At 35.9% G+C, this 26,294-nt stretch overlaps 1 protein-coding gene across 1 annotated transcript in view; it reads left to right on the forward strand.

Annotated features, from left to right (window-relative positions):
• ADGRL4 (adhesion G protein-coupled receptor L4) overlaps window positions 1-26,294 on the forward strand; it is a 116,358-nt gene that overhangs the window by 59,379 nt on the left and 30,685 nt on the right. Inside the window, exons 3-11 of the mRNA XM_072974189.1 lie at window positions 5,025-5,177; window positions 11,849-11,998; window positions 12,486-12,556; window positions 13,371-13,550; window positions 13,655-13,838; window positions 15,248-15,364; window positions 18,959-19,164; window positions 24,299-24,472; window positions 25,684-25,887. Of these exons, the coding sequence (XP_072830290.1) occupies window positions 5,025-5,177; window positions 11,849-11,998; window positions 12,486-12,556; window positions 13,371-13,550; window positions 13,655-13,838; window positions 15,248-15,364; window positions 18,959-19,164; window positions 24,299-24,472; window positions 25,684-25,887 (1,439 nt within the window). The remainder of the gene's footprint in view (window positions 1-5,024; window positions 5,178-11,848; window positions 11,999-12,485; window positions 12,557-13,370; window positions 13,551-13,654; window positions 13,839-15,247; window positions 15,365-18,958; window positions 19,165-24,298; window positions 24,473-25,683; window positions 25,888-26,294) is intronic.

Consider the following 26,294-nt stretch of genomic DNA (forward strand, 5'->3'; position numbering starts at 1 on the left):
GGCGGGGGGCCGCTCTCCCCCTGCCTGCGCCGCCAGTAGCTCCGCTGTTCTGTGCGGCTGTGCGCTCTGCGCCGGCGCTCCGCCCTGGCCGCGCTCCGCGGGTGGGCTCAGGGAAGACCGAGGGGCAGCCTCGTCCCTGCTCCGAGCCAAGACCCAGCTGCTTGTTTGTCTTTGTGGAGCAAGTTCTCTGGGGGACCAGAATGGAAGGATCCTATCTGCCCAGGGCTGTAGGCCCGTCTCAGTCTGGCCCTTGAGACTGCTAAGCCCTTCGGTGCGGACGCAGGTTTCGCCTCTGCCCCCGCCTGGGTGCTCAGCGCCGGAGAATATGGCGGCTCTGCCTGGGCCCCGCCCCTCTTCCCCTGAAAAGTTTCCGCGGGTTTTCAGAGATGGGGGTGTGCACCCTTCCCCCGAGAGCACATCAACCTTGCTGTTTTATGGAGGGCCCAGGTTGTTCTGCCCTGTGCACCCACAGCCACGGCGCCCAGCCCCTTGCAGTCCCCCGGAGCTGCCTCCGTGCAGCCGCCCCCGTCCTCCGCCCGGCTTGTGCAGCCTGGCCCTGTCCATATTTAAAATGGATATATTCTATCTTTACTAATGGAATCTCTGGACTTTTTATGATCTTACATTATAGATTCTTTACAAATATATTGATTATTTTACATGTGTAAGGATGAGCAATTTAAACTGGTTCCCAGACTTTGGAAGCTCACTTCTACATAGAGAAGAGATAAAACTTTTGTCAGTTATAAAGGGCCTTACATTACATGTTAAAAGCCAAGTAGCTGTTAAGAATTTTAAGCAGAGTTTAACTGGATCAGATTTCTAGTGATGTAAATAATAATAATATTTTTAAATAATAAGATTATCACCCCTCATATAAAGCTTATTACATGCAAGTCACCACACTAAGCATTATCTTGGCATCAACTTCTTTTAATCTTCTTAACATTTTTAGGTTGTCATATGTATTTTCCATTTTACAGTAATCTTCCTATCACAGTGAACAGCACGTAATAAACACTCAATAAATAATAGCTATTATGAATTCTTTTTATAACACAGTATTTAAGAAAAATGAGATCACTTTGACATTCAGAATACCCAAGACTTGAATCGGACTTTGCCACTTATTAACTGTGTGCCTTTGGGCAAGGTTATCCAACTTGACAAATTTCAGTTTCCTTATTTGTAAAGTGGAAATAATGCCTGCCTCACAGGGTTTGCATGAGGACTGAAAATGCAGGTCAGATCATGCGGATGAAGTGCTTAGTGCCTGATTCATTGGGAGCCTTCAGTGAACGGAGATCATCATATTGATCAGACAACCAAGTCAGTCAGGTGTCCCCCAGACACTACAAGGTGGGAAACTCCCCCGTCAGGTGGGAGGGGAAAAGACATCAATTACATTATCTCCTCCTCTGTCCACGACATCTTTTAACGGCTCCATAGTATGTAAAATTACACCTAAAAATGACCATATAAAAATGTGATGCGGTTACACCTCATCTTTCAATGACATCTTTCCTGACCTCTTTCCCAACTGAAGTAAAATGAATGAGTCCACCATTCACCCTTGCTGTCTTCTTTCACGACACCCACACTTCACTGCTCTTCTTTGCTTACATCTCCATCCTCCCTTCAGGATGCTCAGGTTCAGGAAGGCAGAATCAGCGTCATGGTTTTTCTTGTAACCTACATCAGAGACACAATACTAAAATGCCAAAACAAATTTTAAAATATATAAAATAAGTGATTGGCCAAGGAAAGAATTAAAGTTAGTAATGCAATGAATGTGCCTAATTCAAATGATATTTATTGATTTAGGAAATTACAATAACTTGAAAAGTATAATGTTATCTTCCCTTTTGAGTTCCAGTCAATTTATGTAGGCTTACTATTAATCAAAATGATTTTCTTATATTTGGTAAATTCTTCATATATACGGTTTTATTCTATAAGTAACATTATACTGGTGGGAGAATAAGTATGGCAGAGAGCTCTGGCTGTTCAAAATCTCTTCTACTTCCTGGGCACCCAGCTACCCTACAGCCTCCAACCTCCCTTGTAGATAGGTGCGGATATTTGAATGAATGCTAGTAAATAGAATGTGGATACAAGCTATCCGTGTCATTTGTAGCCATAGCTCATAACTCTTGTGCCTTGTTTGACCCCAAATCTTTGCCTGGATGAATACGGACAGTTTGGGAGCCCTATGGGGTGATGGAGCCATTAGATGAAGCAAGCCTGGGTCCCCGAGCCATCATGGAAGAGGTCAAACCATCGACCTAACCCTGGCCTCTGACTAGAGCAGTAAATAATCTTTTATTAAACTGAACCCATTACATACTTGGATATATTTGTAGCAGTTTGCCTATCATAATTAATATAATAAGTCAAAGTGATAAAACATAAATTTTAAAATAAAATTATGGAATAGAATACATAGATTGAATATCTTGAAAGGATAGGATTTTCAAATCAACCTGACCCATCCACAGTAGTCATTTTTGAGAAAAAAGGGGAATTCACCTCCAGTTGTCTGTCAAATGTTAACTTATTCCTGTAATGCTTGAAAATGGCTAAGTGGAAGTAAATTTTAAGTTAAAAATAGATAAAGTTTCTATTTTTCCTTCTGAAATCTCTACCTCAGTATCTTTCTTTCCTTCCCTCAAAATAAACCCATAACTTATTAGATATCATTATGACCTTATATTTTTACTTTTTCAAATGATCCTCACAGAGGCAGCTGGATGTTGTCTGGCACCTGGTGAAGTCAAGAGATGTTAAGAGAATAGGCTTTGGGACCAGACTATCCGGCTCTGTAACTCAGTGCCTGTGTGATCTTGACAAGTTACTTCTCCTCTCTATAGTTGACTTTCCTCTCCAGTCACAGAGGATAACAAGGGTACCTGCTTCCTAGAATTTATGTAAGGATTAAGTGAATTAATATTTATAAACCATTTGGGAAAAATCCCCAACTCTTAGTTATCACTGTATGTGTGCAATAACCTGTGTATAAATTTAATGGTACACAACTCATCCTTTAAAAATAGATTAACCTTGGCTTGAATGCAATGGAGAATAAAAATTCAAGACATTTTCCAAACCTGACTTGTTTTCACAACTACCCCCTATGATTTCTCCCCTGTGCTCCCCAATTAGTCTTCCCTCTACCTTTGTTCTCAAAAAGGGGAAAGGAAATGACCCCAGTTCTTGTCTTACCAAAATATAAGAATTCAGACCAGAGATGGAGTGCTGTGCAGCAAAAGATTTTAGAAGATTTATTAGCAAAGGGAAGGTACACCTCCAAGATGGGAGGCGGGCTGACCCCAGGGAGGAAAAGCCGTGGTCGTCGCTTGCCCTTTCTCTTACACCCTTGCACAGAGGTGGTCTTTTGCTTGATTGACGGCTCTTGCCCCTGGAATGCTTAGCCTTGTTTGGTGCCTTTTGTGCATGTCCTTCCCCATGACGCATGCAGAAAAACTCATGCGGAGCCTAAACCGCAGTGCTAATTATATTACAGTGAGCATTGGGCCATGTCTGGTGCGGTCCTTGTCCGCTCCTGGGCAGGTGCAGCTCTTGGATTCTAACCGGCTTCTTGCTGGCACTCATTTAGAGGAAGTAAAGCCCCTTTACGGTGGAGGCGGGCATAACACCGTCTTCTAGACCATCCTCCCTCTCCTCCAACTATCTGCCCAGTGCACCCACTTATCTAACTGCCTAACAACCTTCAGAAATGTCTCCACAACCCCATGCTTGCATGTGTGCCAGTATTTTGCCTTCCTTTTAGCGACTTTCCTTCTCTATGTCTAGTCAATGGTGTCTGTCCTAGATTAGCCAGTTTGGGTCTGTTGGTTTCTTAAGGCTGTCCTAAAATACTAGCACTAACTCGGGGGCTCGAAACAACACAGATTTATTCTCTCACAGTTTTGGAGGCGAAAACTCTGAAATCCAGGTGTTGGAGGGCCCATTCTCCCTCTGAAGGATCTAGGGAAGAATCTTTGCCTCTGTCTTTCTGGCTTCTAGTGGGTGTTAGCTGTCCTTGGCTTTCCTTGACTCACAGCTGCATCACTTCAGTTTCTGCCTCTCTCTCCACATAGCCTTCTCCTCTGTGGCTCTATGTCTGAATTTCATATTATAAGGACATCCATCATGGGGCCCACCTAATTCTGTATGACCTCATCTCAACTGGGCTGTATCTGCAAAGGTTCTATTTTCCAATAAGTTCACATTCACAGACATTGAGTATTAGGACTTGAATGTACCTTTTTGGGAGACACAGTTCAGCCTACAACAGGATCTAATGTCTCCTCCAGCCTATCACGATCACTTCTGAGAAACACTTATTTTCCATTTCATTTATTTGACAGATAATATAAATCTGCTTTCTGATTTTTTTAAAAAAAGATTTTTGAACCTATATCTTTTCTAATAAATTATATCGTGAGTATAAGGGTAAGGACCATTGATCATGATCTAATTTTTTATATTTGAGTACTTTTTCACAAAGCAATGCGATGCCTATGGTAATGAATAAATCCATTAAAGAATAAATAAAGGGATGCAGACCTAGTAACACAATATTCTTCTGGAGAATAAGTGATTAAAATAAACGGGACGTGATTAGAGCACATCAATTTGTAATCTCTGATGTTTCATTTTTAACTTACGATATACTTTTGACTTATTATAAATAGTATTGTAGGTTCACAAATGAGTATATATTCATTGACATTATAATAATTAAATTATATGTGAAATTTGAAAAATAATATAGATGCAATAGCTATGTTTAGTGTTTTTGAATAGGAGATTCTGTTTTTCTTTGCAACAACAAAGATTTCACATTTAAATAAGAATAAAACAAGTAAGGAATGTGGATTCTTTAGCATTAATTTTTCTTAGAACTAAGCATCACATTACATCAAATTATTTAACAGGCAAAGTTACCAAATATTGATGGAAAACATTAGGAATTCATCTCAATTATATAAAAATAATGTTGTAAATTGGTGTGTCCACAGATGATAATGAGTGTGGAAACTTGACCCAGTCCTGTGGTGAAAATGCCAACTGCACTAACACGGAGGGAAGTTACTATTGTATGTGTGCACCCGGTTTCAGATCCAGCAGTAAACAAGACAAGTTTATCACAAATGATGGAACCGTCTGCGTAGGTAAGTTCAACCATCTACCTTAAAATCTGTACCTACCTCTTCTTGCTTATTACCTCCAGAGATTAAATAATATGCAAATCAAATCCTGTCAATTCTTGATTGTACCACAGTTTTTAAATACTTCCAGGAATTAATTCCTTTAGTTCAATGTTGTATCAGTTACTACAGTATATTTATCCAAGAATGTGAGAAGAAAAGAATTTTTTGATAATATCAAAAGTTTACCCCCCCCCAAATCATTAAGTTATGAAATCTAGCATGGTGACAAGCAACAGAATAAATATTTACACTTTAAAATAATATATTCACTCAAGAAAATTATCATTTGTATCACAAGATGTTGGTGCTTTTATAAATACGCACTCTTAGATGAGCCTTGTGTTTTCCTAGAGAGTGTTCAGACAGGCATTACTTGTGAAAGAATCGTCCTAGTGCTTGCTGAAAATTAGTCACAGTTTAAAATCTACATTAAGTTCTTGTGAACACTGGGTCCTATTTAAAAATTCACCTCAGGTTCATTAAAATGTCCTCTAAAGGGATAATAATTTAGTTTAACCCCTAAGTGAACTGTTACTGTGATTTTGAAGGGAGTATCTAGATTTTTTAAATGTCCATCTATTGTATTTTGGTCATGCATTTGATTTATCAGAGCCTACAGAATTTGGATTACAGTCTGAGCAAAAAAGATTGTTTAGAAATTTCAAAAGATGAATGATTTTCAGAGGCACATTCTGTAGACAAAGACTTTAACACTGAAAGTAAATTATGAATTATCTTAATTATAGTTTCTTAAAACTGTCTAATTTATGAACAACTGGTATAATTAATTAAATGAAATTAATAGGTGAACTGAGGCCCTGAGAGTTTAATTACATAGTCAGGGATAGATATGAGACCAGAACTCAGGCCTGTGTAGGCTTGGACAGAAGCAAGATGCTGCTTCTACTTTCTGTAATTAGATAAACCAGAGATGCCTAAAAGAATCTAGATCACACCAAAGCCTTGGATGAGCTCCTAGAGAGATTCTGATCAATAAGCTAAGGAGAAATTTGGCAATGTTATCGTTAACACACATGGTAAGTTCAGAGATAATGTTCAAATAAAATATTTGAAATGTTTCTATCAAAGGAATTACCCTGCCTTGTGTACTAATGGTTCACAGCATTTTCTCTGCTATGTAAACAAGGTAGACTTTATTCTCATATTATAGCCAAGGGGAGGGGAGGGCTGCCCCAGAGGCACACATTTAGGATGAAGGGCGGAGTCACAGTCTTGAATCTAGAAAGCCACTGTTATTTCCACAGGAGGCTTAAATGCGTGGCCATTTAACTCTCACACCTGGACCTGGATCATGTAAATGCAGTGGATCAAGCTTTGCAAGAACATAGATGATCTAAAATAGGAGAGAATAATGCTATTTCTGTTGAATGAGAATATTATCATTAAGTGTTCACAGCAAAAAATATTTTTTATTGGAATAGAGCATTACAATATATTCAAGAAATAAGAATCTATGAAATTCTGCCCAGAAAACTTATAGTACCTCACGATTCCTTCTTCTCAAGTCTATATGCTTGTCGCCAGTTTTAAATGTTATAAATGTGTGTATATTTTATCTTTACTAGCTAAGTTCTGACTCTATAACCCTATATACTTTACTAGAAAAGTTCCAGTTAATGAAGAAATCTAACCTATAACATCTTAATCACTGGAATTTAATACAATTTTAACTCTGATCTCCATTCCCTCTTGGCTCTAGAAGACATCTGTCTTTTCATCTGATCCTGGTTTCTTTAATACACCTCAATTCACAAAGGGCTGTATTTCTCTGTTTGTGCTCCCTTAAAGTAGAGAATTCCTGTATTAGAAAAAAACTGAATCACAGGCACAGAGCAAACACACACACACACAAAGATGAGTGAAAGCCAACATTGTATGCGGTCGTAATACATTTGTAATGCAAGACCCTTTCTCCCAGTACTCATTTACTATTGAGATACTGTGGAATGGCCCTATGTTTTTGCTAATTCTCTTCTTCACTATTTTAAGTAATCAGTCCACACATAACTTAAATTAAAACCAATACCCAGTATTGAGTCCTTTAGTTCCTACCTGTTTTGTTTGATGGATTATTCAGTGGAAAAAGTCATTTTCTGGAAAACTGTTATTTTTCACCAATTGTGTTGTCCTTAAGATTAAGCTTTTTTGAGAAGCAGAGCATTTTCATTTTTCCCCAGTCCTGTAGTAATTTTCGTTGTGCACTATGATGATCCTCAAGGAATTTGAACAGAGAACCTTAATTCTGCTCCCTTTTTACGTTAGTGTATCACCTTGTAGTGCGTTGCTTCTGCTTTGAAAGTTTAGCTGATCCTGAAATTTGACAGATCTGTTAATTATAGTCATTAGGAACCTCTATAAATACATTATGAAAAACTCCAATTCAGGGCAAGAAATGACCCAAGCAAAATTCTTTATCTTTAGTCTGTATTTAAATACTATTCTCCACAGAGGAGGTAATTGTGTTGCAGAGGCTTTGGGTGAGATTTGGCTTCATGCCTATTTTTCTTCCCCTTGAAATCAGGGTAAGACAGAACTTCAGACGCCCTGTTGCCGGGAGGCCTTATTCTAGATTGTCATTTCACAAGTGGGGAAACTGAGGCATCCAAGAGTAAAGTGACTCTCCCCTAAACCAAATGAGTAGAACCCAAGAACTTCTTCCCAATTTCTGTGTGTGCTTGAGAGCAGTATTTACTACCTGTAATTTTTTTTATGTCCTGTTGCCTTAGGTACTCTGATAAGTACCTATTTTTTCCCTGGCTTTGAATAATATTAACATGCAATTTTGTCTTTGCCAATTACTTCCAGTAATTGAACATTTTATCTTTTCTTTGCAGTCTGTGAGTTAAACAACATTAGAAAATTCAGTTATTGATGAAAATTACAAAAATCAAAACAATCATGTGATCATGTTTTGAAAGATTATGATAAAGCACTGCTGGGTTGGCTCATTTTAGACATGAAAAACAAGCATAACCTGATTAATGAAAAAGTAGCAAATGAATTTTTTGATGTGCGAAACAAGTGAATGCGTGTTACTATGCGCCTGCATTTAGCAAAATCAGGTTATTAGTATTAAGCGGAGTGTTAGGTTGGTAGTGGAAAAAGCGCATCAGTTATTAAATATAGTATGTCAAGTCTAGCCTGACTGAAATAATTATAAAGCAGCAATTTAGCTTTCATTGAGATGGGGGAGGGGGTCCTTTGCTCTGTACAACTCTGGGGAGCATCAGAACATGGCAATGTAATGAGACACTCATTATCCATCTGTTTTCTCCAGACCTACATACTCACAGGGTTCCTCACAGTGTGAGTAGAATCAGGGGACCTGATTTCCAGTTGCAGTATCAAGTACCAGGGATATCCTAGTCACCACGCCAAACACCTTTAAGTACATTTCCTTTAAGTTCTTTCCTATGGAAAAGAACTCTTTTGAATTAAAAGGTATTTTTTATAGTATTACCCAAGGTCACAAAGCTAACGAGTATTAGAGGCATGATTTGAATTAAGGTCCTTGCAGGGCATTTACCTATAGGAAGAAGGATTCATACTGGTCTTTTTAGATCCAATTAGGCCCTGCAAGTGATTGCAAGAGATGTTAGGGTGGATCTTGATGTAAACTGGTAGCCACATTAGTTTTGGCCAAGCCAGTTTCATCCCATTTGGGCATGGGACACTCCTTCAATATTTAATGAATCTCTTTATACTACTAGGTAGCAAGGGGCATCGAGTGATGTGCTGAGGGTAGTGGAAGCTGTTTGATACCCTGACGTAGCCAGCTGTGGGGGTCACACACACCACTACTAGTTAAACGCAGTTAGCTCTACTACAGAGACCCAGAGTAAGAGGAATGTCAAATTCAGTGCACCTCACTTCGACATTTTGGTAACAAGTTAAAGGAACAAAAATATAAACAAGAAAATTATAAACAACTTAGAAAACATTACTTTGATGGGATGATTAAGGTTTGAAAATCATTTCTTTGGTAGGACGATGAGTATTTGAAGTCAGGATGTAAAAATTTACGGAATCCTAACCTTGAATGCCAGTTTCCCAGGGCATGCCCTCGTTATTTCACAAATCAACATTTTGTCACTTGGTGACAAGTTCAGAGGCTGAAGTACCCTAGTGGGTCCAAGGCTGACATGCTGGGAAAGCAAACAGCTGAGTGGGTGCTGGGGGGTTGCTTAAACTAGGACAGAGACCCGAAATGAGCACCACAGGGTGTGGAAGATGCACAGGGGAAAGCTGAAGGGGTCAGCTATGAGCACCACGACTGTGTTCACCTGCGTTCAAAGTGCAGGAGGGAGGATGAAAATTGAGTTTGTCGAACCAAGATTTGTATGATGCTCAGAGACTGGGTTAGAGACAAAGTCCCGAAGAAACATGACACCCTCAAATGAGTTTGAAATTGTGAGAAACCAACACTTCATTTCCAGTTAGCCATAGAAGGCATCTAAAAACATGAGATGTGGGTTAAGAGAACATAGAGTCAGCCCACTACCACTCCCTCCTTTAATTCTGTTCTTTTTTTTTTTTTTTTTGAGTGGCAGTTTCTGAGTATATACATATATAAAATAAGAGGAAAAGCGTGAGGGCGCTAGGGCAGCATTTGTTCCTGTAGAAGTAAGGTATTGGATTGGGTAGTACAGATCATGAATAAATAGATTTGGCAGAAGAACAAGGGGTGTTGGACCTCTTTTTCAGGCCTGTTAATTTCTTTTTCTATCCAGTACCATCACCTTCTTAGTTAATGGAAACTTCTCCAAGAAATGGCAAGAGGCTTACTGTCAGTTCCAGTTTCTGGTCCTATGGGTTTTAATGGTTTGTGTGTGTGTGTGCCCTTATTGCATTTGTAAAATGAGAAATTAGGATCAGCTACATTTCAGATAACTATCTCAAGGACATTTTAATTGGACTTTGATTACTCCCCCTTTTTAATGGCAAATGGTATTGTACCACTCTGTCAGTTTTTAAAAAATCAAATTGTGTATGTAAGATTACAGGTTTGTTCATTAATCTAATATAAATTAGCTCGAAGATGTCAGAACAAGATGTTAGAGTGAGGCCAGGAGCACAAAAATCTTTGCATCGGTTGAAGGTAATGATCTGGACTCTTCATTTCCTTGGAATCATTCCCTATTGGAACTCTGCCTACTGGCAGAGCATTTATACTTTATTTGTAACTTTAAGACATGTTTCAGTGTAGTATGTAAAATTTTAAATTAAAAGTATAAATTATATAAGTTTATGACCTACCACATTTATTGTAGCTTTGATATATAGCTACTGAAAATCTGAGACTTAATCCTGTACACTTTGTTACTTTATCTATGATGGCTGTGTATTAAGAATCATAGTAAAATATAACCTGAACAAAAGCAATAACTTGTGGTAAAATTTTAAGGGAGTTGAATCACACGTTCTGCTACATCTTAAATTTTAGTTTAACTTACATGGAAAAATGAGGCTTTGGAAAGAAAATGGGCCACTCTTTTTTGCCCTCTAGGTTACTCTAAACTGAGTTGTTACAATCAATTTTGATGTAATACTAAGAGACAAAGAATTCCAAATGTATTTTGTAAATTGGATTCTTACTAAATTAGGAAAAAATATTACATCATCAGTGATAGAAATTACTCTAATGACTTTGTCGATGAATCAGGCTCTTCAAAAAACAACTCAAGAGTTGGCCTGTTGTTCAGTGTGGAGATTCCTCAAAAGACTAGGAATAGACTTACCATATGACCCAGGAATCCCACTCCTGGGCTTGTATCCAGAAGGAAATCTACTTCAGGATGACACCTGCACCCCAATGTTCATAGCAGCACTATTTACAATAGCCAAAACATGGAAACAGCCTAAATGTCCATCAACAGGTGACTGGATAAAGAAGAGGTGGTATATTTATACAATGGAATACTACTCAGCCATAAAAACCGACAACATAACGCCATTTGCAGCAACATGGATGCTCCTAGAGAATGTCATTCTAAGTGAAGTAAGCCAGAAAGAGAAAGAAAAATACCATACGAGATCGCTCATATGTGGAATCTAAAAAACAAAAACAAAAACAAACAAACAAACAAAAACAAAGCATAAATACAGGACAGAAATAGACTCATGGACAGGGAATACAGACTTGTGGTTACCAGGGGGGCAGAGGGTGAGAAGGGATAGACTGGGATTTCAAAATTGTAGAATAGATAAACAAGATTACACTGTATAGCACAGGGAAATATACACAAAATGTTTTGATAAATCACAGAGAAAAAAATGTGACAATGAGTGTGTATATGTCCATGAATGACTGAAAAATTGTGCTGAACAGTGGAATTTGACACAACATTGTAAAATGATTATAAGTCAATAAAAAATGTTAAAAAAAAAGAGTTGGCCTGTTGTTAACATTTTCAGGATACTGTCAACGTGGATTGACCAAATCAAAGTTAAAAATATATCTGCACCTAAGTTTGCTCTGTCATCTTCCTAATGATGAGATTTTACTTGCTTTCTTTTAAAATTTGCTATGAAATCAAATCTCTATGTAATACTGGTATCAACAGGGTAATAAAAGCACTAAATAAAAACTTTAATTTTTCACCTATTTCCAGATATAGACGAGTGCAGTGAGTCAGCAGCCTGTGGTGAGCATGCCGTGTGTGAAAATGTGGATGGTGGGTATAACTGCTCCTGCAAAGAAGGTTATCAGACATCCACAGGAAACTCCCAGTTCACACCTAATGATGGCACTTACTGCCAAGGTAAATTATATTGTTAACTTTTATGTTTGATAAAATTTTATGTATTATAAAATATGTACTATCTAGTGAAATATCAAAGAGCTACACCTTCCAAGAAATGTACCAGGAGCCTTTATCATCTATAAAATGAAGTAAGAAAAGGTATTGTTTTATTTAATGGAAGCTGTAGACCACATGCACATGTTTTATGTAATTAAGCATATTCTTTAGGGTAGCTACCAATTTTCTAGATTCCATAAAATATTGTGCATTTTAATGAAGAAAATTAAGTGAATTTTTATTATGAATAAAGTTTTCAGGTAATGAATAATGAAAACAATTTTAAGTAAATGAATTTTCATGAAAAAATAAATGAAAATGAAATTCAAGTGTTAAGAATGTTTTCAATGTTTAAGTAGGTGAGCAGAATTACTGGAATCAATATAATTATCTTAGGAAGCTATTTTTAGAAACCTACTATATAATGTGGTTTTTTTTTTTCCTGCAGAAATTGTGAATGCAGCCTGCCTCTTAGATAATGCCTGTATTGCTGAGAAAACTGGTAAAACTTTAGCAAAAGTGAGTAACGACGTTGAATTAAAAATTTGTTCTGTTTTGACACTTTGGTTTCCGTTAAAATCTCCAATGTCACGTTTTAAAAAGAGTAACAAGCAGTGGATCTTCACATGGAATTGAAACTATGTTCGTTTAGAGATCTAAGTATTTTGTTTCAGTCAGAGAGAGGATTAATTGGAAAATCCCTAAAGTACTGAAGAAGACTTTTACATATTTAACTTATGTTAGTTTTTTACTGTTCAATATACTGAAAGTTAGTTTCAACATGCAAAGAACGTTGATGAATAAAATAGTAGAAACATACTTTGACCCCAAGCCGTTCCCACATGCTAAGAAGACATAGTTGAATGCAACTAGATTTTGTACCTCAAAGTAAATACTATTTCAAGGAGTAAATAAGTAGAACATTCATAAAATTATTGTCCTTTGATTGAAAGTGTGAGTCTCAACATGACTCATTAACAATCCGCTAAAGCAAATTTCCATTTTATCATGTAAAGAATTTTCTCTGGTTGATTAAAATCTAGTTCAAATTAAGTTGTAATTTATTATAACTTTTAAAAGCTCATTTTAAAAATGATCAATTCAAACATGCTATTTATATTTACTCTCTGAAGTAACTTGTATGCTTTTTAGGTCATTGGCTAATCTTCAGGTTTCAGTGTTTCATATTACAGTTTAGGTTTAGTCTGATAACTTACTAATGTATAGGGCAAAAAGGAAAACTCAGAATATATTTAATATACAATGTTTATTCTTGAAAAGATCCAGTGGTACTTTAAACTGGTTTCCTTTTTCTGAACTCATTTTTGTTCAGATTAGACACATCAAAGAACCCATGGCTTTGCTACAAGAGGTCTATAGAAATTCTGTGAAAGATCTTTCACCAGTGGATATAATTACGTATATAGAAGTATTAGCTGAATCATCCTCATTACTGGGTTACACGAACAGCACTAATGCAGCCAAGGACATCCTTTCTAATTCAACTCTTACTGTAAGTATGCTGAGTTTTAACTCACTTATAATTAAGCTTTAAATTTTTCTTTACATCTGTGATTAAAGTAAGATTAAGAGATATACTTATTATTTTTTCAACAGGAGTTTGTAAAAACTGTGAATAATTTTGTTCAGAAGGATACATTTATAGTTTGGGACAAGTTATCTATGAATCATAGAAGAACTCAACTTACAAAACTGATCCATGCTGCTGAACAAGCTACCTTAAGGATCTCTCAGAACTTCCAAAAGAACACTCAGTTTGATACGAATTCAAGTGACGTAGGTAAGAAGTCAAGGTCAATGTCAAAGCAATAGTGTTTTCCAAATAAGCTCTTCTCAAAAGGGAAGGAAAGTATTTCAAATACTGTTAATTAAATTGGCTGGTTTTTTTTAATCAATGCAGAAATGAATGGTGATGCATTTCACAAGGGTGGTATAAATAAAAAGGATGAATTCATAAAATTTGCCTCTTTCCTGTACCCTCTACCTTTTCCTGTTTCTCAACTGTTTGGCATTTAAATGCTCAGAGATTACTCCCTTGTCATTTCATGACTTGGTAGGATCTGCCTGGACTAATGATAGTCCAGACAGATTTCCTAGATATAGGATATTAATTTTTAAGTTAAATTTTTATTGAAGCACACACATACAGAAAAGTGCACTATCAAAAAAGTATAACTTGATGAATTTTCACGAAGTGAACACGCTTGTACAAACAGGACCTCAGAAGCCCCCTCCTGCCTCCTGCCAGCCACGCCCTGCACCCTAAAGGTAATGCCATCCTGACTTTTAACACCGCAGCGTGAGCACCAGTTTTAGTGTCTCTGCAGTGGTCTGCAGAGAGACCACTATTTTATGTACTCATTTCCTACCTTTCTAATGTTGGACCTTGAAGATTTTTTTTCACTTTTACCTTTGAGATCCTTTGGGCATGTATCTTTGTCCTGGAGGTGGTATATCTAAATTTCTCCTTAGGACTCCTTTACCTTTAGATAATATAAAGAAATTAACATAGTCAATTAGAATGTTTCTTGCTATATGAAATCTCATACTTAAAACATTAAGAATCTAGACCAGACTGAGGAGGAAGTCTCTTGAGGAAACAAGGTACACTTTCAGAAATAATCATTGCACACACCTGTATTGTATTTTCTGGATGTCACCCTGCTATGCAGCAGTAAATTTACAAAGATCATTATCTCTTCGAGATTCACCACTTACTCAAAATTAAGGTAGAAAGCATTGTGACCAACACATAGGAGCCTAAATTTCGATGATGTTCCTAAATGAAAAAGGTGAAAATACACGAGGTAAGGAAATTATCACTCAAGAATTTAATTCAATCGTTCTGTATGTAATAAATTATATTGTACATAACATCCTCTCATTACATTGTAGCTGCTTGTCTGCTTTGATAATTATGATTTAAAGCTTCTTTGTATACATACATGTTTTCTTTTAATTCAATAAATATAGAATTAAACCATGAATGCTATAGTGAAATCAAAAAAAAAAAACCTGAATAAGATTTTTAAATACAAATTATAATGTCCAGACATGTTCAGCATATGTTCATTCTACCTGCTGTAATTAAGAAGTTGAAATATAATGATAGGTGAAATTGTCTCTAACTCAATAAATACACTGATGAAACTAATTGCAGAGAATTTGATTTTCGTGGTTCTATTTCAGCTCTCAAAGCTTTCTATTTTGATTCCTATCACATGAAACATACTCATCCCCATATGAACGTGGACGGAGATTACATAAAGATATTTCCAAAGAGAAAAGCTGCATATGATTCAAATGGTAGGACTTTGACAATCTTATATATAATATTTTGACATTTTCCAGTAAATACCTAACATACATTTGATTGCATCATATGTACATAGAACATATGTGGTTTTCTATAGAAAAAAATATTTTATGTTTATATACAGAATTTCCATATTTGTACTTGAGATTTTCATTATGATTTAAATACCTGGGGAGAATTTTAGCTGATGATATTAAGATCCTCTTGTTTCACCTCCAGCTCTGTAACTGTCTAATATTGTTAAGATCCCAGTGGAAATACACAAAGGAACTGTATTTCATTCCTCACCTTGCAGCGGTACATAGATGCTGTAATTTTCGTGGAGTTCTTTTAATATCTCCTCTCCAGTAATCCTTCATAGTCCTCACTGTGAGACTGAATTTGTGCTTGTATGAGGAAGATGAATAGTGATAGTGTTCAAAAAGATAGAAAGTTATTGTTCAGGCTTGGATTTCTCGTCCACTTGTGATTTTCTTAGTCTTTGTACAGTAAACTTAACTGATCTACTGGCAGGATTTCTTGAGAAATGGGATTCAGGAATGCTAGTACTCACAGGTAACTTTATGATTATCTAGCCTAATTTCCTCATTTTTTTGGTACTGAAACTAAGGAGCAAGAAGTCAACAAATGGTACAGGACTAAGACTTAAAGGGAAGGAATTAACAAAGAAATCAGCCCTGAACGGCTTTTCCTTGTCACCTAAACACAGGCAAAGGAGCAGCTGCTATTTTAATTTATCCTTTTATCTGCTCTCTTAGTTCAATGCACTTAGGAAAAAAAAACTCTGCCAATAATACAATTGTTGGTCCCATACAGGTCAAAATATATGACTTAAGGAAAATGTGAATTATAATATTTTCCTAAAGCATGAGTAAGTGGTCATACTAATGAATGAAAACTATATATAATAACACACATATGTCTCTTACAGACATCATTTTATAAAATAGATGTAGTCTTTATTGTTAAAAAGCATGTTGATGCTTATTCTCAGACCATCTTTTAAAAAACTTTTTACGGTGCTAATGTAGGAATTTTTTCTAATCCGTTGATATTATCCTCTCCATTCTTTCTTGCCATTTTTTATTCAAAAGTAAGAAACAGATGGCCATAAAAAGCAAAAATAACTAAGCCATACTGCCATTGAACCCATGGTTCTTACCCTATTACATCATATTCTAATTAACCAAGCGCACATATAATATTTAGGAGCAAATCCAAAGAATGTGTTAAACTGTTGTCTTTTCAAAGACAATCTTGAGTAGTGTTTAGAAGTTGAGAATAAAGACATTGAAAATACTTATCATAGTGACAGATGATGAAATTGTCATGAAATTAATATCTCAAAGAGATCCTGTCTGAGTGTATGGTAGTTTTGTTTCATTTCATAATCATGTATGCAAACTCTGACATTTGAAAGGGACAGTAATATCAGCTCTCAGGAAAGCAGAGGGAGAAAATTTGTTTTCCTCAAGGTTGAATCTTAAAGGGCAAAGCTAAGAAACTGATCAAAACCACTTAATGATGTCTACGTGTGATTATTCACTTATTGGCAAAACCTATTAATAAAAACATGCATTAGTTAAAAGCAGCATAGTGGCATTAGTAGGAAAATAAAGAAGGCACAGATGGGTTTTTAATCTTTTTATAGTCCCTGTCATTAGGGAATGAAACCCTAGTTTACTGAAAGTAGGTACAGATTTGATATGAGAGCTAAACGAAATTTCAGGCCTGAAATTAGTGAGAAATCATGGGAATTAAAAGAAGCTTCCCAAAAAAAAAGATGAGAATGGACAAATATTTGAAACAGTATTCATAAAAATATAAAAGGGGATTTTGAACCTTTCTATGTGACATGAATCTCCTTTTACCAAATGTCAAAAATTGATGTTAAATAAAAATTTTCCTTTAGAAGGGGTAAGAGTGATGAACAGATTTTTAAAATCCATTTTATCTTTTTGGTGCTTCATTTGATTTTGGACAGTTCCCCACTATTACCCCTAAAAACTGGTCGTTGCATGAACTGGTTCATCGACTGGACTAGGTCAAGTTCACTCAAGAGGTTTCCGGGTTCTGCTTCAGGCCCTGGTCTGTTACAGCAAATGCTGGGCTGGTTGTCACCTCCGGGAATTAACAGAATTCACTAGCCCACCCATGTTATACTAACATTATTTCTTTCATGTAAGCTTTCTGGGTTGAAAGTTTAGGAAAATATTCAATGTGCCTGAATTTCAGCAAGGCTCTTAGCAGTGTCTTGTGGGGCTTTTTTAGATTAAGGTAGAGAACATGAATGGTGATGTACTTCTGCAACTTTCAGCTCACATAATCATATCCAAAGAATACTATATATTAGTGTGATATTGTGATGTGAAGGGTTGCAGCTTTGTATCACAGTCCTTTGCTTTTGATGATTATCAACATTTGTATTGATGATTTTGATTCATTTATGCTTTTCAAATTGCTGTAGTCGCAAATTTGAAGGAACAACTGAATAGGATAGAGTTCTTCCTAAGTTCTCCAAGCCTCTAAAGCAAACACATTTCTGTTAATAAGTATGATGATAATCATATTAAGATAGCACCTTAAATTTTACAGAAGACTATGTACTATTTCATTTGGTCTCCACCTTATCCTAGTAAAGAACTAGGTTATGTTAAAGGTAAGAAAGCTCAAGTCTACACAGGGACACCCAAGTAGGAGCAATGACTGAAACCACAACTTTCAATTCCAAGAGTAAATTCCGAATATAAATTCCTCAGTTTACTGTCCATGATTCTCCATGGCAGACAGAGAAGGAATATGACCTAAGTGGCAACAGGAATTTTAAAAAATAATAGATTTCCATGTTGAGCTGTTCACACACTTGATATCAGTGATAATGAGATGCTACAAAAACCAAGGCAGTTTGAGGTCCATTAATACAGGCGTAGTGTCCAGGTGAAGGGGAAAACGGTCACTTGATAATCCAGACTGATGAGGGAGCATTTCCACCTTGGAGTTATGTGCCAACATGCTGTGTTTGGGAAGTGTCAGGCTTGTGAACAAATGGCTGCCTTAAAAGGCTGTAAATTTCCTGAGTTCACGTAACTATATGTCATCGATTTAAACAGCAGACATTTCATTGGGCATGAGTTTAAACTCAGTGGCATCTCACAACTCTTTCGATTCTAAACTTAATGCTGTAAGTCTGTTTTATTTCCCCCCAATATCTTTCTAATTCATATATTTGCACAGCTAAGTAGTAAGTCAAAATCTTATTTTTCAAGTGAATACACTTTGCACCTTGGTTCTTAGTCAGTACTTGGATGTAAATTTATCTAGGACTACTTTCATCCTAAATACAGTTTGTGCCAAGAAGATGTAGTCCACAAGCAGTTTTAGAATCACAGGGATCAGAGCATAGGCTTACCGTGGTTTGATGGTTTAAGCATAAGGATATTATGATCCACATTTCAGTGTCTGCATATTTGTATGACTCCCTTAGAGTAAAAATTTTGTCTGTTCAATTTTTATGTTTATTTTAAAAGCTTAAGTACATTTTTGTTTTATAAGAATTTCACCGAATATACTTATTTAATTGATAGGCAAAGTTGCGGTTGCATTTTTATATTATAAGAGCATTGGCCTTCTGTTTTCATCATCGGACAACTTCTTACTGGAACCTCAGAGTCCTGAGAAAGCCGAAGAGGAAGGAAGAGTCATCTCTTCAGTAATTTCAGCCTCAATTAGCTCAAACCCACCCACATTGTATGAACTTGAAAAAATAACGTTTACATTAAGTCACATAAAGGTAAGTTGCGTTTCTGGTGACTGTTGGTTAAGGCTATGAAACATTTAAAGAAATGAACATTTTTGTGTGACTTCACTTTAATGGTATGTGAGTTCTTGAGTTTAATTCAAAATTAAAATAAAAGAAGAGTAAAGTGGTTTAAACTAATTTTTCGATAAAATAATTTTGTACTTCCAGTGACCTTCAAACTTTCTAATAAGCCAAAGGACGTCACCTATTTGATTCCCTGAAATTAAGCTGTATTTTAGTTTTATTTTTAAGTATATTGCTCATTTTTGGAAGATGTTCATACCTTTAAGGAAGAAGTAATTAAAAAGTATCAAAGAGATAAATGTTACCTATGTAATGACGGAGACGTTTGGTTAATAATTGTCATTTAAAATAATATTTGCAGAGATTTGGGTGCTGCTTAAAATAAAATCATAGAGAAATTTACAATATTTCATAAAGAAATCATCTGAGACTATTTTACTCTTAATATTAGTTTAAATCTTTTTTTAAACCCATGTGTAATAAAACCATATGATTAAAAAACATGATTCAAAATAACCAAGTATTGGGGGTTTTTATAGACCTAAAAATGAGTGGGGAAAATTTAAATTATATTGTTTGCTGCATTTTTACAGCTGATGGTTTCTTGGGCTTTCAATCAAATTTCAGTCCTAGTACATGATGCAAAGTGCCTCAGAAGCTCCGTTTAGAGAACCCTGGAGCTGGGTAATTGTATGTGCATGTTTATGGGGCACAGAGGACTAAAAGATCATACAGTCAGCCCTCTGTAGCCACAGGTTCTGCATCCGTGAACGCAACCTGACACAGATCGAAAACATTGGAGGGAAAAAAAATGCCAAAAAGTTCCAAAAATCAAAACTTGAATTTGCTGCAGGCTCTTTACTTAGCATTAACATTGTATTAATTGTTATAAGCAGTTATAGAGATGGTGTAAAGTATACAGGAGGATGTGCATAGGTTATATGCAAATACTACTGCATTTTACGTAAGGGACTTAAGCATCTGTGGATTTTGGAATGAGCAGGGATCCTAGATCCAACCCCGTGTGGATACCGAGGGACCACTCCATATGCTTACGCACAATCCGAATGTGTTGCTGTAAAGAAAGGCATCTGATGTAGAGAGAAACTAAATGCATAGAAAATGCACATAAATAGTAGTTCAGACCTAAGCATTGGTAGGCATTCTGCTGAGGGGGAAAGAAAGTGTGAACTGTTCTAAGAATGGACCCTAAAGTTAGATATTTTCAGATGCTAAATACAAATGTCCTTTTGACACTAGGTCTCATGGTTTTTCTACAGTTTTTATTAGCTGAACGTTTTGGCAGCTGAAGAGATGCCAAAGGCAGCCCACTTGGTCAATCTCTGACACAACAACAAAACAAAACACACACACACAGCCTTCTCCTTGGTTAATAGAAAGCTTGGTTGTCCTTAATCTTCTCTGTTCAAATCCTTTTCCCATTCAAAGTAACGACCACTCTGAAATTTCACCACTTTTCTCTAACACACCTACCTAATCCATGACTCCCCTTGCTCTAAGAATAAAATTTGATCCCATTTTCTTTCTCTAGGAAAATAGAAGCTGTCTCATTTATCACACCTTCAGTTTCCTGATCCCCTGACAATTTATTTGCAGTTTTACCAACTAGTATATACTGTTTCATTACCTCAGAATAATATTAATCATAGCTTTTATAATAATATTGATAATCATAATAATGATAGCAACCAGGACTTGAATAATGCTTATATGGGACCAGACTTTGTTCTAAATTATTTACTTTTAAAAAATTCATTTAATTCTCACAATAGCCCCATGATGTATGTACTGTTATCTCCATTTTACAGATAAGGATAGTGAGACTCTGAGGAATCAAATTACCCAAAACCCAGGAACTCCTCTAATTTTAAGAGTCTAAAAAAATAGGAATTATCTGTTGACTTCCATTTGCAGAAAATTTGGATTTAGTTTTCCTATACATTTCTTTCCCTGGGAGACACACCCTCCCGCTCCCCCAGCAATCTATTCTCCTGTATTTCATCAATTTTCAATGTGTAATTCACTCCTGAATCAGCAAGCTGAACCATTTTCCTGGTGTTAGTAAATTCCTCTAAATTTATTTATTTAGATTTCTGTTTATCCATTACTAATTTGTCCCCAAACTTTCTGACAGTAAGATAAATCTCCTCAGCAAACATTTAAATACATAAGATTATCAGATGATTTCTACAGACATCCTTTTTCAGCTTCTGTGAACTTGATCCTGTCTGGATGGTCTGCTCTTTGCCTGCTGTACGGCTATCAGCCTGGACATTCCTGCCACCGCATCCTGGACATGCAACTCGCCTCTCTCCAGTGTCAGCTTCAACGTTTCCTTGAGCTACTGTTTTCTTCTTTCGTGGCTTATCTCTGTGTTTTGGTGGCATATTCTCCACTGGCTCTTGAGAAAAGATGCCCAGAAAGTCAACTTTTCGAACTCTCGCATTATCTTGTGAGATAAGTATCTATATTTCTATCTTATCCTCACTAGATAAATTCCATGGGTATAGAGTTATAAATTGAGAATAATTATTTCTTCAGAATTTTCTAGAGCTTGCTCATTGTTTTCTAGTTTCCAAGGTTTACCTGGAGAAGTTGAACACAAGTTGGTATTTTCCTTAGAATCTGCATTCTTTTGCATGTGATCTGTCTCTTTCTGTCTAGAACTTTTGAGAGTATCTTGAGGGAATTTTATTCTCAAGATTCTAATCTAAGATGAACGTTGGTGTGGATCTTTCTTCATTAACTGTCCTAGGCATTATCTGAGTCTCTTCAGTCTGAAAATGTATGGCCTTCGGTTTCAGGGAATTTTTAAAATATTACTTGTGTGTTAATTTCTTCCTCTCTAGTGTCTCTAATCTCTTCTCCTGTTGCTCCTGCTATTTAAATATTAGACTTCTCAGCTGAAACTCTAAGGTTTTTTTCTTTTTAAATTTTCTTCTCCATTTTTAATTTCTTTTCTAACATTTTTTATTTCTACTTTATACTTAATTATAATTGAAAACTCTTATTTTTTGAACTCTGCCTTTGTTTTATGGGTGCAGTATCTCTCTGCGGTATCATTTGCATTTAAAAAAACAAAGAAGAAACTCTTTTCTGCTCCCTACATTGTGTTGCTCCTGATTTTTTTCTCTGTTTGGCTTGTTGGCTTTTGTTCTTTGTCTTCCATGTTAGAGTGTGTGCCCCGGAGGTCTGGTGGTTCCTGATAGGTATTCATATCTAATAAGGAGGAATTTGCAAGAAGTGCATATTCAAGTGGCTTGTGGCAACGGTGTGCTTCCTTAGAGAGTTACATCAGGCTGGTTTCTGACCGTTGCATTGGAAGATCCTAAAAAACAGCACCTAAAAGTCATTTTTCTGGGGCCTTTCAGTTTCCCAGAAACCTTTTAATCTCATGCCTGTAGACAGAGCTTGGATTAGGAGAATGAAGAGAATGTGGTAGGTGATGGTGAGAGCTCAGCGTGTAGACAGACACTCACATAACCCTCTGTTTTTTGAATGATACACTCTAAACTGATTCAAGTTCCCCATTTCTAGAGTCCCTCTGGCTCCTCTAGTTTATGTGGGTTTTTTGGTTTTGGTTTTGGTTTTGGTTTTGGTTTTGGTTTTTTTTAACACACGTGGGATTGGGCATTTTCTTGGCTGTTTAGGGGGAACTAGACGTAGAGTTTTCATTTTCTTCACATAGCTTGACCTATTTGAAAAATTTCTTGACATCTCTCCAATTTTAGCTTAACCACTGTCTTCCCAGACTCACTCCAGTCAAATTCTCCAGAGCTCCAACTGTTGATCCAAGTGTTGGGTTTTGTATACATGCCATTAAAGCAACTGCCTGATTTAAAACAATCTGGGTTTCTATTATCTTTAATAGATGATATCTATTTAATAGATAATATCTTTTTAATAGATAATATCTTTAATAGATAGATTTAAAGATGCTTTATCTTTTCAACTGAGGACCTCTGGCTCCAAGCACAGTGCCTGTCTCATATTTGATACTCAACTAATATTTTCTTTCATGAGTGGTTGTCTGAAGATTTGGGTTTGATTCTGTGTTACTCCACTCGCCAATGGTTATTCTTGAGTATAATTTTAGATATCTCGTGATCTCTTAACACTCAACACAATATGTACCTCATAGGGCTCTTTTCAGGGTGACATTAAATGAAATAGGCAAGAAAGGACCTAGTTAACTACAGATTGTTATAAAATTGTAAATAGTTTTTATTTCTACAAGAAACAAGTATAAGGTGCACCATACTTTATGAATAAATCATTATGAAAACTTACAGTGCATTAGGCATTGTTATGATTAGTTAGTACAAATATATGACAAGGAGGACTCTGCTGTTACTGAACACCCATCCTGTGGTCTACACGATCAGCCCCGTGATATCTGCTCTTATCCTCACTCCTCTGTACCTCACCCCTTGCTTGCACTACACTAGTTTCTCAGTGTTTCTGGAAGATCCTCATTGAATCTCACTTAAGAGCGTTTCCATTTTCCATTCCAGCTGTCTGGAACACTCCGTTCCCAATTCTCCGGGGCTCACTTTCTCACTTCATCGAAGTATTTACTTAAACGTCATCTCCTAGAAAAAGCCTCCTCAGATTACTTTTATTCTCCTTTTCCGAGTTTATCTTTTTTGTTTAATAATTTCTTGTCTCCTCAATAGAATGTAAGGTCAACAGTGCGAACAGTTTCTCTGTTTTGTTCAGTGTTATATTTTTAGCAACCGGATCAATGACTAATGTCTACTGTATACTCCATAAACAAACATTTATTGAAGATAATATGATATGTCATGCACCGTTCTAAATGACATGCATGATCTCAGCTGATAACAATTCTCACAACTCTGTGATGTAGGACTGATAAGCTATAGCACCATCGCAGTATAATCTTCAGTTCTTTCACACAACAGCAGCATTCATTTATTAGCAATGATTTTATGCTTCACTTTTTAGGCAGAGCTTTAATTATATTGATATGCAAAAATGGTATTTTAAATATAACAAAAATGATACCATATGGATAACTTCTTATCTTTCTTCCATCAGTAAAATGTCTCTTTTTCAGACCACAGAGAAGCATAGGAGTCAGTGTGCGTTTTGGAACTACTTGCCTGACACCATGAACGGCAGCTGGTCCTCAGAGGGCTGTGAGCTGACATATTCGAATGAGACCCACACCTCGTGCCGCTGTAATCACCTGACACATTTTGCAATTTTGATGTCTGCTAGTTCTTCCATTGTAAGGCAATTTTCCACTTCATATTTATAAATCTGTCTGTGTTTTGTATGTCATTCATAAGAATAATTAATTTTTATGTTTCCTTTGGGTATAAATAGTATATTTAAATAATTGATAAAACCCCAACAGTATCTTTTTTTAGTCTGTTTTTCTACCTAACTTCTATGACATATCTAGTCTGGATTTTTGGTTATTTTTAGTGTAAGACTTAGCTAGTCTATAATTTCTAGTAGATTGTGTGCTAAATATCTATCCACTGACTCTTAGATTTTAATGCTGCTTTTAATGACCACTTATACATTTTAATGTATCATGGACTTAAAGGGTTTTTGCCTTTGTATCAAAATTCATTAAGAATATTTGATACCTAGCCAATAACTATTAGCACATTTATAATTAATGTCATCTTTTAACAATACAAGATTTTTAAACATGAAAAATCTCTTTAAGGTAAATAGCTTCATAATATATATTTTACATCAGTAATATCTTGCTTTTACATTATATAACGTTTTTACTTCATATCTCTGCATCATAATCTTCATTAGATTACAGGTTTATTTCCATACAGGCTTAGACACCATCAAATATATAAAGTAGTCAAATAAATCTGCCTCACCACAATGTCAGTGATAAAGATGCTATTTTTTTTCTGAATGTTAAGTAAACAAAGATGCTTCTATAGTGTATATAAAACCATTTGTTTAAAATGAAACCAACCTTTCTCATTTCAAGTCTCTCATCTAGACTGTTTTGTTATTCTACGTATGCAGCATTTCTATATATGCAGCATTTCTGATGCCTTTGCTTAATGTGTTTAAATGAATTGCTGCATAGAAATGACTTGTTCTTACCCCTGATAGATTTGTTTTAATTAACCACGTTCACATTACAATAATGAATTTCCTTTCTAATATCAAAACTGTTGATGATAATGTTGTTAAATCATATACTAATATATACTATGGCTAGAAAAGAATCACTAATTACAGAACTGTTAAAGTGCTGTATGATTGATATCAGATTTCTCTGAATATTGAGCATTTTCAAAAGCACAAAATTTTTCTCATCTGAATGCACATTTGTATTTTTACATTTTATGAACATTTTGATTAATGTTTCACCAAAAAAGGAAGCTCATTATATATTATAGTTCCTTTGACAAGCTACTAAGTTACTCTGTTAACAGCTGTATTATTATTTTCCCTTAGGGTATTAAAGATTATAATATTCTTACAAGGATCACTCAGCTGGGAATAATCATTTCACTGATTTGCCTCGCCATGTGCATTTTCACCTTCTGGTTCTTCAGTGAAATTCAAAGCACCAGGACAACAATCCACAAAAATCTCTGTTGTAGCCTGTTCCTTGCTGAACTTGTTTTTCTCATCGGGATCAATACAAACACTAATAAGGTATGTAGATCTCCCTTACTCTCTATTTTTATTCTCTGAATTTTACTGTCCTAAACATGTATGTCATAGAAACCTGAATTATTAAAGGCTTATATGGGGCAAACACACAATATACTTTGTTCTTAAGCCTTTTCTCAGTTTGATAATGCTACCATATCTAAGCCACTTGCTTATCAATTCCCTGAGCCACGATGTCCTTCATAATGATGAACTATGAAAGCCTGGCAGAAAACTAAAGAAATAACCTGTTTTGTTTTGTTTTGTTTGAACATGGGCATTAAACAAAAACAGAGGGAAGAGAGAGAATTGGAAGTAAAATTTATCTTAACACAACAGCCAGAGTTCATTGATTGAAATTTGCACTTTTCTAACCACTAGTCACTGCACTTTTCTAACCATTTTCCACC

Source organism: Vicugna pacos, chromosome 13 (assembly GCF_048564905.1).
Source record: "Vicugna pacos chromosome 13, VicPac4, whole genome shotgun sequence".
NCBI lineage: Eukaryota > Metazoa > Chordata > Mammalia > Artiodactyla > Camelidae > Vicugna > Vicugna pacos.